At 46.6% G+C, this 15522-nt stretch overlaps 1 protein-coding gene across 1 annotated transcript; it reads left to right on the forward strand.

Annotated features, from left to right (window-relative positions):
* Positions 1-133: 133 nt before the first annotated feature.
* LOC114235959 (serine protease 40-like) lies at positions 134-15013 on the forward strand. The gene is made up of 6 exons (XM_057549129.1): positions 134-145; positions 6163-6484; positions 7486-7669; positions 9110-9387; positions 12321-12481; positions 14909-15013. The coding sequence occupies exons 1-6, from the start codon at positions 134-136 to the stop codon at positions 15011-15013; spliced, it is 1062 nt and encodes a 353-aa protein (XP_057405112.1).
* Positions 15014-15522: the final 509 nt, after the last annotated feature.

The raw sequence follows: 15522 nt of genomic DNA on the forward strand, positions 1-15522 counted from the left end.
GACTGGATCCCCACCCACCTGAAAAATTTGGCGGTGTGGATTGGTGGCCAATAGGCCATCTGAGTGTTACCTGGCCTTTCTCAGTATACGCTCCCTTTCATCTGGGGTGCAACAGTAGGCCAGAATAACCATGATGTCCTGCCAGGTGAGAGAGAATGTCAACCGCAGCCTGATAAATTCGTCCCTAATCTTGTCAGGGTCCTCTGAGAACCTGTCAAAATTCTCCTTACAAATTCCTAAGTCTCTCATTGAGAAGGGGACATGCACTCCAGTAGTGCTTCAGTTTCCATCAGCTGATTCCTGAAGGGGTAAAGGCCTTGTGGGGCAGAGGTGGGGGCTAACTTTGAACCTGATCCTGGGCGACAGGAAGTTCCACTACGAGTTACCCTGGAGGGACTAGTCTCTCCCTCCTGGGGCGACGGAGGATATAAAGGGACATAAGGAGGCAGAGACTGGGATTGGTCAGAGGGACCCGGAGGAGTAGGTGGCCCCGGGGAAGCAGGTGAAGCTTGGTTTCCCCCCTGAGAGTCGGAGAAAGCTAGAAGGGGATCATTGAAAATGTCGGGAGTGTTTCTGATTCCCCAGGCTTTTGATTACAGGAGACCCATAGAGCGGGCTTTTGGTAAAGGACCATGAAGGTTTATTTTGGGGGGTGGGGGCAGCCCCATGTGGTTTGTGGGATTTTAGTTCCCCGACCAGGGATCGAACACATGCCCTCAGCAGTGACAGCTCAGAATTCTAACCACTGGACCGCCAGGGAATTCCCAGGACCATGAAGGCTTGAACATAGGGAGCCTCAGTCCATTTTCCTGTCCTGCAACAGCAGAGATCCAACTGCAACACGGTATTATAGAGACCCATTTTCAGACCATTTTTCTCCATTCCCCGACTTATACAAGGGCCAGGCAATGTTACAATCGAGTTTAAATGTTTCCCTTTTCAGCCCGTCTATTTTGAAAGTTTCCAATTTTTAAGGATACTCTCCAGAGGTGTTTCTTCTGGCTTAGAAGAGGATCATCCCATGTTGAATAACATGCAACCGAGAAAAAGTGCTCCTAGAAATGAAGTCCAGTGTCCCAGAGACATTTACCAGGAGGCTTTTGTCCTATAACGTTTCCCTATGCTGGGGGTATTCCTCGAGTTTGAGCATCTATAAAACCTAGGATGTGGGCTGCTTGGAAGTGGCCACCCAATAGGTGATCTGTAACAAGGTATGGGCTGCCAAGGCCTTGAGTGAAAGGGGTCCTAGAGGTGCAAAAAAGGAACTCCTGGAGGAATTGGAGTTGGGTGCAATGGAAAATGCCATTGGGGTCAGGACCTAAGGGCCTACGTTGGGAGTATTCCCACAGGGGATTTTTTTTGGACATAGAATAAGGTGAGAGACTAGACAGCAGAAAAACCTAAAACCCTTTCCCCTCTCTGTTTGACAGCTCTGATAAAACTGGGGAGAGCCTGATGATTCCATCTGACACAGGCAACAATGAGTTTAGACAATGTTTCCCATGTAATTTAACACACCAGATGAACCCAATTAGTTTAGGATCTCTCTTTGGGAGGCTCCAGGGGCCCCATGAAGCATCCCAAAGTTAACTGGAAGTCAAAAGAATTTCAATTAGAATTTGATATTTGGGAAATCTGTCAAAAATTTCCAAAAGTTTTAAAACATCCAGTCAAATAGAATCATAGGCTGCTGTGAAACAATTATTCCTTGAGCTAAGGTGAAAAAAAAAAAAAAAAGGGATTCCAAAAGTAAATGCAGATCACTTAAAGGCACAGAAACTCACACAATCTGTTATCAAAAGGAGCATTCGAGGAAATCTTTGTTCTCTTATGAGAGAAAGAAACCAAATCCAGTCTTATATCAGCCTACTCTTGATAAAATCCGGTTACCTAATTAAATTTAATCCAACCTTAGAAAATTCCAACCACATAAAACATTCTCTTCTCAGTGTTCCTTTTCTGCAAATCTTCTGTAACTTTCTGTAGCCATATTTTGTCCCTTCTTTTTTCCATTCAGAAATAACCAGCTGTAGGACAAAATCACATTTTTCCATTTAACAAAATACATTTCCATTCCACATACCTTCTTTTCTGAAAGCACACATCCTACCTTCCTTATGTCACAATGAAATGTCTTTTACATTAGCATTCCCTGATTGGAATATCCCATAAACTCTTGGGAAGATCCCATGTATCTTCCCAAAGCACAATTTCTTTCCTTAATGTGATGTAAGATATGTGTCTAATAAACCCAAACATCCTTACTTTCCCTCTCACAAGAAAACAAAAGTAGGTAAATTTAGACCTGTTTAGCAATTGATGTTCCAATATTTCATCTTATTTGAAACGGCCTGGATACTCAATGGATTCCTATCATTTAACTTAATTTAGTTTCAAGTTACCAAAATTTGGAGGGACTGTTCTAGATGGACATTTTGAAAACATGATTATTCCCATTGAGTTTACTAAAAAGCTCTTATCCAGTCATATTTACTTAAAAGTTTAATCATATCAGGTTATTTTCCTTGCTAACAGATTTTATCACAGAAACAATATGCACTTATTGACTTCCAGTAACCCTAGGTACGATAGAAGTATTATACTTAATGTTGATAATACAGACAGGTCTGTATTAATTAAACCCACAAGCTTAAGCCACACAAGTTAATTTTTACAAAATCAGAGATCTCTTAGTTTTCCTGCTTGAATTTAAAAAGGTCTCTTTTTTCCCCTCAGTCTGGGGGACTACAGATGGATCAGGGAGTCTCTGAGAGTCCAGGCAGAATAGTTACATTGCAAAGGCAGAGGAGAGAGGTGCAAGCCCCTCTCTTCTTTTTTTGTTCTTTAAAATCCCACTAAGTAACCCAAGGCTGGAGTCGAGTCTCAGACAATGTGGGAGCCGTTTGTATTTCAGGGTTTAAGAGCTTCACCATGCCCACAATGTTAGCAGAGACTTGTAGGAGCAGTTGGACAGACAAAACTCATAAAACAAAGATACCAATGACAAAAACTTAGACACAAACAAGAAGTTTTCAGGATAAAGGGGATGGGAGTGCAGGTATAAGGACCAAGGGAGAGGTAAAGGGAGGAGGGACAGAAAAGACTGTAAAAGAGAAAGAGAAAGAGAAAGAGAGAGATTGCCATTTCAACCTGACCCTGCAGTTGTCTCTTCAGGCACCAACCTGCAAGCTTTCAGAAAGGGCCACTGAAGGAGGGTGCACCCTGTCCACTGCCCACCGGGGTGATCGAGCCTGGAAACCAGACAGTTGTATTTCATCTGTAGGAACCTAACCCACAGGTGGGACTCTCACCCATGCATACACCAGTTTATAGAAATCTGCTGTAGCACTGCAGCAAAGGGTCCCAGGTCCCAGCCTGTCTCAAAATTCGGGGGAAAGATAAGAGACATACAGAAAACAAATACCAAAGTGGAAAATGTAATTCCAACCATATCAATAATCACATTGAATGTGAATAGATGAAACAAAGTTAAAGACAAAGATTGATAGACCATATTTGAAAAGCAAGGTCCTTAAAATATAGTCTCTAAGAAGTGGAGGAAAGAAAGGTGGGAAGGAAGGAAGGAAGGAAAGAAGGGAAAAAGAAAAAAAAGAAGGTAGGAGAGAAAGAAGAAATTAAAGGCATCCAACTTTAAATGGCAGAATTAGAACTTTTATTACAGAGGACATGATCCTATGTGTTAGAAAACACCAATGATCCCACCAAAACAAAATACAACAAAACAAAACAGACTAGAATGAATAAACAAGTTTAAGAAGGTCACAGGAAACATTTCTTATAAAAATAAATTTCATTTCTATATACTAAGTACAAAAATATGAAAAGGAAATTAACAAAATGATTTCATTCACAGTAGCATGGAAAAGAATAAAATACTTAGAAATAAATTTCATAAAGAGCTGCAAGAGCTGTACACTGAAAACTACAAAACATTGCTGAGAGAAATTAAAGATCTATATAAACAGAAACATTTCTTGTTCATAGATCAGGAGACTTCATATTATCAAGAAAGCAATTCTTGGACTTCCCTGGTGGTGCAGTGGTTACGAATCCTCCTGCCAATGCAGGGGACACAGGTTCGAGCTCTGGTCCAGGAAGATCCCACATGTCGCAGAGCAACTAAGCCCATGAGGCACAACTACAAGCCAGCGCTCTAAAGACGGTGAGCCACAGCTACTGAGCCGTGTGCCACAACTACTAGAGCCCACGTGCCTAGAGCCCATGCTCCACAACAAGAGAAGCCACCACAATGAGAAGCCTGCACGTTGCAACCAAGAGTAGCCCCCACTCACCACAACTAGAGAAAGCCCACACGCAGCAACGAAGACACAAAGCAACCAAAATTAGATAAATAAATAAATAAATAAATTTTTAAGTAAAAAAAAGAAAGCAATTCTCCTCAAATTGATCTATAAATTCAATGCAGTCCCTGTGAATATTCTAGCAGGCTCTTTTTGTGTAGAATTTGACAGCTGATCCTAAAATTCATATGGAAATGCAAAAGATGCAGAATAGCCTAAACAGTTTGGCAAAAGAATAAAGCTGGAGAACTTTCACCACCTGACGTCAAATTTTACTATAATACGTATTAATCTAGACAGTGGGTTTCAGGCACAAGGAAAGGAATACAGTTCAATGGCACAGAATTAAGAGTCCAGAAATAAAACAATTTTTATTATGAATTGATTTTCAACAGAGGTCCCAAGACAATTCAATACAAGAAAGACTAACCTTTCTTTTTTTAACCAAGGAAAGGTGCAGGGATAAATGGATATCCACAGGAAAAACCCAAAGCAAAGAAACAGAAACTTACATCACACTAGACAAAAATGAACTAAAACTTGATCACAGATCCACATGTAAGAAACAACCCCTAAAACTTCTCAAAGAAAACATAGAAGAAACTCTTCATGATCTATTAGATATAACATCAAAAACATGATCCATACAAGAAAAGATTAGTAAATTAGACTTCATCAAAATTAAAAACTTTTGCTCTTTGAGCACCACTGTTGAAAGAATGAATAAACAAGCTACAGACTTGGAGAAGATCTTGCAAATCACATATCTGATAAAGAACGGGATCTTGCCGTTTGCAACAACATGGATGGACCGTGAGGGTATTATGTTAAGTGAAGTAAGTCAGACAAAGGCAAGTACTGTATGATTACACTTATATATGCAATCTAAAAAGTAAAACAAATGAAGAAACCTAACAAAACAGAGACAGAGTTATAGATACAGAGAACAAACAGGTGCTTGCCAGACAGGAGAGTGTTGGGGGAAAGAAAGCAATAGGTGAGGGAGATGAAGAGGTACAAAATTTCAGTTGCAAAATAAATGAGTATGAAATGTACACTGTGGGGAATATAGTCAATAATTATGTGATATATTTGTATGGTGACATATCATAACTATACTTATCATTTTGAAATGTACAGAAATAACCAATCACTATGTTGTGTAACAGGAACTAACATAGCATTTCATTGTACATCAATTATACTTCAAAAACAAACAAATTCATAGGAAAAGAGATCGGATTTGTGGTTACCAGAGGCCGGAGACTGGGGGAGGGAGAATTGGTTAGCTGCAGTCAAAGGTACAAACTCCCAGTTATGCGATAAATAAGTACTAGGGATGTAACGGACAACATGATAAATATAATTAACACTGCCGTATGTTATACATGACAGTTGATAGAGTAAATCCTAAGAGTTCTCATCACAAGGAAAAATTTTTTTTTCCATTTCTTTAATTTTGTGTCTATGTGGGATGATGGATGTTCACTAAATTTATTCTGATGATCATTTCATGATGCATGGAAGTCAAATCATTATGCTATACACCTTAAGCTTAAAAAAATTTAAAAAAAGAAAGAATGGACCTCAGTTAATATTAATGTCCCAATATTGGCTCACTAGTTGCGACAAATGTGCCATCTTAATATTAGGGGAAAGTGGGTGACGGGGACCTTGGAACTCCTTGTACTGTCTTTGCAACTTTTTCATAAATCTAAAACAAAAAGTTTATTTAAATATAAATAAATAAATAAAATTTTAAAAATGTACAGAAAATCATTGAATTGTCCCTTGTATAATAATAAGTGAACTTCATGGTATATAAATTATATCTTAGTAGAGTTGTTTAAAAGGTTATGAAGAAGGTCAGGGTGGGCTGAGGGCTGGGCTGAGGTGGGGTCAGGGCAAGGTCAGGCGGGGCCAGGCTGGGGTCAGGCGGGAGTCAGCAACCCTGGCAATGGGCACGGAGGCGTGGATCGCCCAAGGCCGAGGCCAGCCTGTGGCCCTTCTCTGGCTGCTGCTGCTGCCCGTGGCCACCCTGGAGCTGCGAGGGTCCCTGGCCACGGCCACGGCCGCCCCCGGCTGGGCTCCAGGCGCGGGCGGGGCGGTGAAGGGCAGCGCTCCGACTCCGGAAGCGCAGCGGCTGGCCCCGGGAGCCACAGGTGCGTTGGGGCCTCTGTTGAGGGCTGAAATGGCCTAAACTGCAGGGCCTGAGGGGGCCGGCTGTGACCAGGGCCTGGGTGCCCTGAGTCACTGAATTTCATCCTTTCCCTGCCCTGGCCAGCAACCAGGCAGCCCAGAGACCCCCTCAACACAGGTGGGTCACCGCCTCCCCACTGTGGAGCCTCTGGGTGGGAAGTGCCTCTGTGGGACTGTGGGACCTCTGTGGGACTGTGCAAGTGGGGACATAGCAGGGTCTGACCCTGAGGCTGGGTGGCTGGGTGGAGGGAAGCACCAGGACTGATGAACGAGTGGCCCTGAGTCCAGGGCCGCGGGTCTCATTCCCCTCCGTGAGGCCCTGGGAGCACAGGCCCTAGACCAAGATGCCTGCTCTCAGGGGGCCTGGGCACGCCCCCTGCCCTCCCAGGTGTGAGTCCTAGAGCCAGGGCTGTCTTCATTAGCCCACTCCCTCTTCTTTTAGAAATGTAGAATCCTGAGTCAGAGAGGGGGAATGACTTTCCCCAGCTCACACAGCACCACAGACTGCAAATCTCCCTCCCTAAGACACTGGGGTGACAGGGAGGAGGCACAGGCCCTTAGAAGCCATGATCTTGAGCAAGTAATGTTGGCAACTTCTGAGACCTTTAGCTCTTTGATCTACAAGAGTAGGCACTGAGGTGTGCTAGTTGAGGGAAATAAGGTCTGTGACGTGCCCAGCCCTTGGCAGCCCCACTCGGGGATGTCCTTCTCCCTGCAGATGCTGCTGTGAGCTGCCGTGGCTACCCTAGGTCCCCCCTTGCCCCATCCCACCAGACCTCTGGGTCCTCATCCCCACAGGGCTTGCTCTGTCCAATTCTCAGGGGCAGCCAGTGAAAGTAGAGTCCAGGTAGCGCTGTCATTTTGGCTAGGCCACTGGACGCTTGGCCTTGGTTTTCCCATCTATGAAGTGGACAGGGCCTTCCTGGTAGTGGCATTTGGGGTACTACTAGTGTCTCTTTCGTAGGTGGCAGGGGAGTCTCCACAGTGTGCGGGAAACCCAAGGTGATGGGGAAGATCTACGGTGGCCAGGACGTGGTGGCTGGCCAGTGGCCATGGCAGGCCAGCTTGCAGTACCAGGGCTCACACGTCTGTGGAGCTGTCCTCATTAACTCTCACTGGGTCGTTTCCACTGCCCACTGCTTTCTGAAGTAAGTCCTCCTTCCAGGGTGCCAGCACAGGCACTGGCAGGGGAGGGGGATATGGGGGAAGAGGAGAAGAGGGGTGATGGGCATCCCACGTCAGCTCCTCTGGGCTTTTCTCCGGGGCAGTCTGTGGCCTTCAGATGCATGTCATTCCTGCCTTTGGCCTGTGTACCCTCCACCTGGACTGTCCTCCTTGCTCACCTGCTCAGATCCGCCGCATGCTCTGCCGTCAGCCCCTGTGCCTGTCCTTCAACACAGATGTGCCTCAGGAGAGTGGCAGTGTCCATCCTGGCTGCCATGCAGTGCGGACCGATCTCAGATCACAGCTTCTTCTTAACGTGCCCACGTTTCCAGCTGTCAGATTCTAGGCAGGGCCCTGGGACCGCATGTCTGGCCAGCAGCTGGGCAATTCTTCTTATTACTCCTGCACAGCTGTGTGCCCAGGAGTAGTCACGGCCGCTGGTGTGCGTTGTGGGGAGCCATGGTGCCAGGCCGCATAGGTGGGAACTGGGGCTCCCTGGGAGAGTGACATGGCTGCTCAGGAGTCTAATTCCCCTGGCTGTCCTGGGCCTGGCTCAGTGCCTAGGTCTGAACAGATGAGGAGGGGTCCCCAGGGAGCTGGGGCATCACAGCCCAGGTCTGGGAGCTGGAACTTTCGGAGATTAGAGTCCTATTGGCGCCTACTCCATACGACGATCCATGCAAGCCCCTTTGTGACATCAGGGGTGGCAAGTCCCCACCTCACCCTGTCTCCATCCTGTCACAAGAGAAGGCCCAACATGGGTGAGAAGGGCAGGTGCATGGGCTGGGGGTTCCGGAGAAGGGCTATGCAGAGCGAGGGGCTTGCTGGAGGGGAAGGGTTTGGGCAAGGGGAGCATGAGTGGGTCTCCAGGTGGATGAGCCGTGCAAACAGTCAGGGAGGTGGGAAGTCTCAGCACCTGCGTTCAGGGAACAAGGCAAGGTTCTGTTTCCTGCACTCATTTGCTCATTTATTTAACAAGTCTGTTGTGAGTCCTTATAACTAGGTGGAGAAGCAGCCCTTGGGCAGGAAGGTGTTTAAAGAAAGGAGAGGTCAGGGAGAGTGTGGGGCCAGAAGGCGGACTGTAGGGGGTCTTGGGAAGGGTAAAGTTAGAGCTGGGATTGAGCCAGAACTCCTCCTGTGTACAGTCAAAGACCTTCATTTGATACGCCACCAGGGATCTTTCCAGCACAAGGATTCAATGCTCCTCTGATTCTAGTGTGTGATGGAGAAGCCGTGTGTCTGAGGTTGTAAGTAGAATAGCAATTAGCCCCAAGAAAGAAGGACTCCTGAACGCTAGAAATGGGGAGATAAAAGCTGTCTAGCATCATGTGGGGTAGAGGCCTGTGGGCAGTTAGATGAGGATGCAGGGAAAGAGCTAGCCCACACGCAGAGATGACGGTGACAATGTGCCCTTCTTCCTCCAGAAAATCTCATGCCCCGGAGAACTACCGGGTTCTGTTAGGAAGCACCCAGCTGCACCAGCACACCCAGCACACCCAAGAGATGTCACTGAGCCGGATTATCATGCACCCAGACTTTGAGAAGTTACATCCCTTCGGGAGTGACATAGCCATGTTGCAGCTGCTCTTTCCTGTGAATTTCACCTCCTACATCATCCCCGCCTGCCTCCCAGTCCCTGGCATGCAGCTACCCAGTAACTCATCCTGCTGGATAACTGGCTGGGGGATGCTCAACGAGGAAAGTGAGAGGGTGTAGGAGAGTCGGGTTGAGGGCAGATGAGGGTGGGGAGGAGGAAGGGGAGAAGGACAAAGGAGGGAAGAAGGGAGGTGTGGCTCCTCCTGAGGGGTCCCCAAGCAAAGAGGCACTGGACCTTGGCCCACTAAGTGTCATTTCTAGAGGAGTGGACCATTCTCGTTCTAGTTCTGAAAGTGTGTGACTGTAAAGCTTCAGTGTTCCCTAAGTGCAAAGGTTTACACTGAAAGTCTGGGAATCTTTGACTTTTGGAATCAAGATTCTGGGTTCTTGAAGTCTTTCTGGTTCTGGATTCCAAGCTTTTAATCAACCATGGATCTGAGATGACTTGATTCAACTCAAAGGTCATGCTTGGGGCCTGGTCCATTGCAGGCCACTGACAAACAAACACCCTGATTTCCCATTGCCACAAGAGGAGCTTGGGAAAAGTGGAAGGAAAACACACGTACGACTTCTGACCTCTGAGCCTGCCTGATGAAGTTAGAATGATTATGACTTAAGAGTGTTTCACTCTCTGAACCTCACTTTGCTCTTCTCCCAACGCAGCTCAGCTATCTACTTTGGAAGCTTGTTAGGTGCACTGCATAACGCAGGAAAAAAATTATGTTTTTTAAGATTGAAAGAGGAGAAATGTAGGCAAAGACTTATGAGCCAGAGTCTTTGTTAAAGAAAGGAGTATTTATGGTTGGGGGAAATGCTTATGGTGCAAAATTAAGGGGAAAAAGAATATATATTTTAATTATTTGTAGGGTCATAATTTGGTACCGTGTTTCTCAACAGAGGCGCTACAGGCATTTTGAACAGACCCTGTCTTCCTTGGGTGGGAAGTGCCAGCATCCCTGGCCCTTGCCTACTAGTATGTCATGAACACTCCCTAATCATAGGGCAAACAACCAGGTTCCCAGCATTCTCACACCACATACACACCACATACACACCACACATACACCACACTTCTCACGCACACACACACACACACACACACACACACAGACTGTCCCTCCTTGAGGACAGAAACCCTGTCTTTCTTGTTTTAATATCCCAGCCTGTGGCCCGGGCAGGGCCAGGCGCCTGGTAGGTACCCCACTGCTGCCACCCTGGTCCTATAGACCATAATTGCTTGCCTGTACCTCCAGACTGGTCTCTGAGATCCCACCCTGTGTGCTATACTTTAGTCTCCACATAGCTGTCTGAGTGTTTTCTTTAAAGCAGGAGTCATGCCAGTTCCCTGCTCATTACCCTCAGTGCCTTCTCATTTATACCTAGAAAAAAGTCGTAACTCCCTGCCTTGGCTCTCAGGCCCTGTGTAATGTTGGCCCCAATTCCTCTCTGCTCATCTCCTACTACATCCCTCACCCACACCATCCCAGCCAGCAGGCCTCCTTCCTGCTTGAAAACGCCAAGGCCTTCGCCACCTCAGGGCCTTCACCTTGGCTGCCTCCCTGGCCTCACTCGCTCTCCCTGCTAACCTTGGCATGACTCACTTCTTCACATGTACAACTCAGCTGCACCTCTTAGGAGTTTTACTTGATCATATGAGCTAAAACAGGCAACCTCTAAGAGCATATGTCCCTGTTTTATTTCCTTTACACCACTTATTAGATCTCAAACAATTCTACTTATTTACTTCATTTACCCTGTTGATACAAAAAGCTCAGCTTCCCTGTACACCAGTGCTAAATAGAATCTTGGAGACAGAGTTTTGGGTGAAGTAGAAAAGGATAGCTTTATTACTTTGCCAGGCAAACGGGGACACAGTGGGCTCCTGCCTCGAAAAACTGTGTCTCTTCTTGGAGAGGATAGTGAGAAGTTTCATAGTAATGGTTCAAAGAGGGCATGATCAGCTCTTGGACGTTCTGCTGATGAGGTGGGGGTGAGGTAAGTAAGAGTCAGCATCATCAACCTTCAGGTTCCAACTGGTCTGGGGTCTACATGCTTGTGGGCAGCATACCATTGTTAATCATTAACTTCTCCCACCTGGAGGGGGTTTCGGTATCTGCAAAACAGCTCAAAGAAATTGTTTTGTATATCCATTGTTGGGGAGCCAGGACCTTGCCCCAGGGCTGCACTGTGTTTCTCTTGACTGTTTCTCCCTGGTCTCGCATCCCCTCCCTTCCCTGATTAACAACTGCTTGAATCTGCCCCTTGGAACTCAGAGAAGGTCATGGAGGCTGAATGAAGTCTATTTCCTGTAATCAAAGAAATGGGGGACACAGAAAGCCTTTGTGCCCAGGAGCCCCTCAGGGCCCTGCTCGGTATCCCTGTCTCCCCCAACTAAGAATGTTCCTGTGTATCATTAGTGTCTAAAAGATACTGAACACAAGGACAGAGGAATAAATGAGTGATTGGATGAGAGGGTGGATGGGTGAAGGGTAGGTGGGAGGATGAGTGGGTGGAAGGAAAGATGGATGGGTGGGTGAAAGGATGGTAGGCAGAGATAGTTGGAGTGAGTGGAGATGGATCAAAAGATGGGTAAATGGGCAAATGGATGGAAGCGTGAGTGGATGAATGGGACATGAGGAAAGAGGAAAGATAGGTAGATGGATAGAGGAATTGGTGGATGGATAGAAAGGTTAATGATAGACAAATGGAGAGTGGATTGGATGGTCTGTGAAAGGGTAGGTAGGTTGGTGAATGGTTGCTAAGCACCACTGAGTGGCATGTGTTGGTGGGATTTGCCTTTTTCCTTTGTAGAATAGGAGAGGTGTGGTCTATTGCTATGAGGGAGGTGGAGGGAATAGGATGAGTTTGGAAAAGTTTGAGAAAAGGGGGAGGGCTTACTAGGCATAGGTAGAAGACTGAAACAGTGCTGAAGGCTCAACTGTGCTGAGAAAAGTCCATGTTGAAGTGGTGAACAGTAAGGCAGAGTAGCCTGTAGCTAAGCCACAGCACCCTTCACTGATTTCCTCCTTATCCTCGCAGCGCCTCTGCTCGAACCCTTCCATCTCCAGGAGGGTAAGGTGGGCTTCATTGAGAACAAGTTTTGTAATATATTTTACGGACTTAGAAAAGGCAAGAACTTCTCCGTGCATGAGGACATGCTGTGTGCTGGGGACTTCTCGACAGGAAAGGCCATCTGCCAAGTGAGTAAGGTCATTTCTGTTCTTCCCTTGCCTGTTCTCAGGGCCTCAGTTTCCCTAGGGGAGGGGCTGTGTTGCCTCTACTGTCTTTGTGGAGACCCCTGGGACTTCCCATTTCCTCCCTCCACATGTCTTCCTGGGCTCAATTCCTTGGCAGTGTCCCCCAGGATAGCCCCTTCCTAAGCCCCTTGCACATAAGGGCATCTACTGGCAGCACCCTCAAACAGCATCTTTTTATGAGGCATACCTTAAAGTTTTTATTTAAGTATAACATACATACAAAAGAATCTATTCATGCTGTTCGTAAGTTGGATGAACTTTCACATAGTTACGCAACAGATGACCAATACCCCAGAGGTCCCACTCACACCTCCTTCCTATCACCAACACCCAACAGAAACCGCCATCTTCACTTTTGACAACTTAGATTAGATTCTGAATATTCCATAAATAGAATTTATTTCCAGTTGTCAATCTTTCGTGTCTTTATATTTGTGAGATTCATCCAAACTGTTAAATGTAGTTATAGTTTGTTGAGTCTCATTGCTCTACAGGACTCTATTGTGTGAATTGAATTCTATGATCAGTTCTACTCTTGATGGGTATTTTAGAGGTTTCCAAGTTTTTCATTTCATTTCACTTCCAAATATTTTATCTTCTATTTCACAGAAACCCTTGAGTAGAATTGTTGAATTAAAAGGTATGTGTATATTCAGCTTTGGCAGATATTTCCTAACAACATCTCCAAAGTGGTTGCACTTCATTCCAGCAGTGGATGCGAGTTTAATATTTATTTATTTTATTTATTTATTTTCCTTATTTTTTTTTTTTGGCTGTGTCGTGTCTTAGTTGCACCACAAGGGATCTTTGCTGAGGCATGCGAGATCTTTCATTATGGTGCGCGGTCTCCTCCGGTTTCTCTCTGGTTGTGGTTCTCAGGCTTCTCTCTAGTTGTCGTGTGTGGGTTTTCTCTCTCTAGCTGTTGTGCGTGGGGCTCCGGAGTGCATGGGCTCTGTAGTTGTGGCATGCAGGTTCTCTTGAGGCGCACGAGCTCATTAGTTGCGGCACACTGGCTTAGTTGCCCCGTGGCATTTGGGATCTTAGTTCCTCAACCAGGGATTGAACCCACGTCCCCTGCATTGGAAGGCAGATTTTTTACCACTGGATCACCAGGGAAGTCCTGGATGAGAGTTTATATCCTCGCCAACACTTTGCACTTTCCATCTTTTCTCATTTTGATAGCTTATGGTGGTTTGCATGTCCCTGATGACGAGTTAAATGTACTTTCATATGTTTATTGTCATTGGATATCTTCTCTAAAGTTCCCCTTCAAGATTTTCCCCCCTCTCACTTTTCTGTTGGGTTGTCTTCTTTTCCTTTAGGGGCTCTTTGTGTATTTTTACATATTACAGATATGAGTCCACTGTTGGATATTTGAATTGTAAACATTTCTTTCCTCTCTCTGTAATGCCCAATTTTAGAGGTGGGCAAACAGGTCCGGAGAGGGAAAGTAGCTACCCTAAAATAAGGCAGCACAACCTGGTCCCCCGTATTCTGACTCCAAGCCTAACCTGACCTCCACCATATCCGCCTCAGGGCCCAGCCTCCCAAGCTGGCATCATGTGCGGAGCTCTTGCATAGATGGCATTGTGGAGTGGAGCGGAGAGTATTAGGGTTCTGGAGTTAGAGACACTGCTCTGCCCTGAAGGTCTTTTCACTTTCTGAGCCCATGTCCTCATTTATACTGTAGGATTCTGAGGCCTCCTTCATGGGATTGTCGAAAGGATGGTGTAGTGGGTTGGATAGCGTACCCTACATTTGTAACCATTTGGAATCTCAGAAAGTGACCTGATTTGGAAATAGGTCTTTGCAGATGTGATTAGCTAAGAATCTCGAGATGAAACCATTTTGAATTTAGAGTGGGCTGAGGGATAGACAGAGAGGTACTTGATTTCAGACTTCTGGTTTCCAGAACTGTGAGAAGAGAAATTTCTGTTGTTTTTATAGTGACCCAGTTTGTGGTAATATGCTTTGGCACCCCAGGAAATGCACACAGGAGGGATGGGATGCACCTGGTCCTTGAGATGGCCTCACGGACAGCTGTTTTCACGGCAGCCCAGTGGAGCTGCTGAGCCAGAGGGGAGAAGCTCGGCCACCTGCCCTCCTGGTAGGAGGTAGACCCAGCTTTCTTGGTTCCCAGTGCACAACCCATGGCTGTCTGGCTTGGGCCGTTGTTCTCACAGAGTCAGCTGCACCTGCAGGTGAAATAAAGGGCTGAGTCCCCCGAGTCCCCATCTGGCTGTCACCGTAGACCTCCCTTCCAGCCTGGAGAGGTCATGGCCATGGAGTTCAGGGCCGGAGCCCTTTGTCTGCTTGCCTGCTGGACATCCATTCTGCCTCTTGACCCCACCCCCTCTCGTTTCTCCCCAGGCTGAGGACACCATTGAGCTGGCCACCCAGGAGCCCCAGCACATGGCCCCTCCTGCCCCCCTTAGCCTTTCAGTCACCACAGCCTGTCTGAGAGGTTCCATCTAGATTCATCTTCTGTCACATGCCTGCTCTGGTCCCCAGCCTCCAACTGGGGCTGTCTTCTCTCACTGAAGTGCCCTCCCCCAGCACAGGGCACCCAGAAACAAGTCTGAGGAGAGACAGACCCCAGGAGCACTCAGTGCTCAGACTGTGGGGCAGGACAGACCTGGGTCCAGTCTTCAGTCTGTAATGTAGTGATTATGACCTTAGATAACCCGTGAAATGGGGTTGCTAACGGCCTCCACTTAATAAGGTCCTTATAGAAGATTCAGTACTGTGCCAGGCATTCAGTAGGTGCTTAACACCTGCTGGCTTTCAATCTCCTGGCCTGGTCTGCCTCCCTCTATCTGGATTGTACCTGTTCTTCTGGGCCTGTCTTAGACCTGTCCTCTCACCCAAGGTAGAATTCATTGCTCTGGCCCTGCCCAACACACACACACACACACTGTTTGCTGCGTGTCTTCAGTAGTGCAAAGTGCAGCTCACTTTGCGTGGGATACATTAGTGTTGGGCCT

The sequence above is a fragment of the Balaenoptera acutorostrata genome, chromosome 6 (genome assembly GCF_949987535.1).
Source record: "Balaenoptera acutorostrata chromosome 6, mBalAcu1.1, whole genome shotgun sequence".
NCBI classification, from domain to species: Eukaryota; Metazoa; Chordata; class Mammalia; order Artiodactyla; family Balaenopteridae; genus Balaenoptera; species Balaenoptera acutorostrata.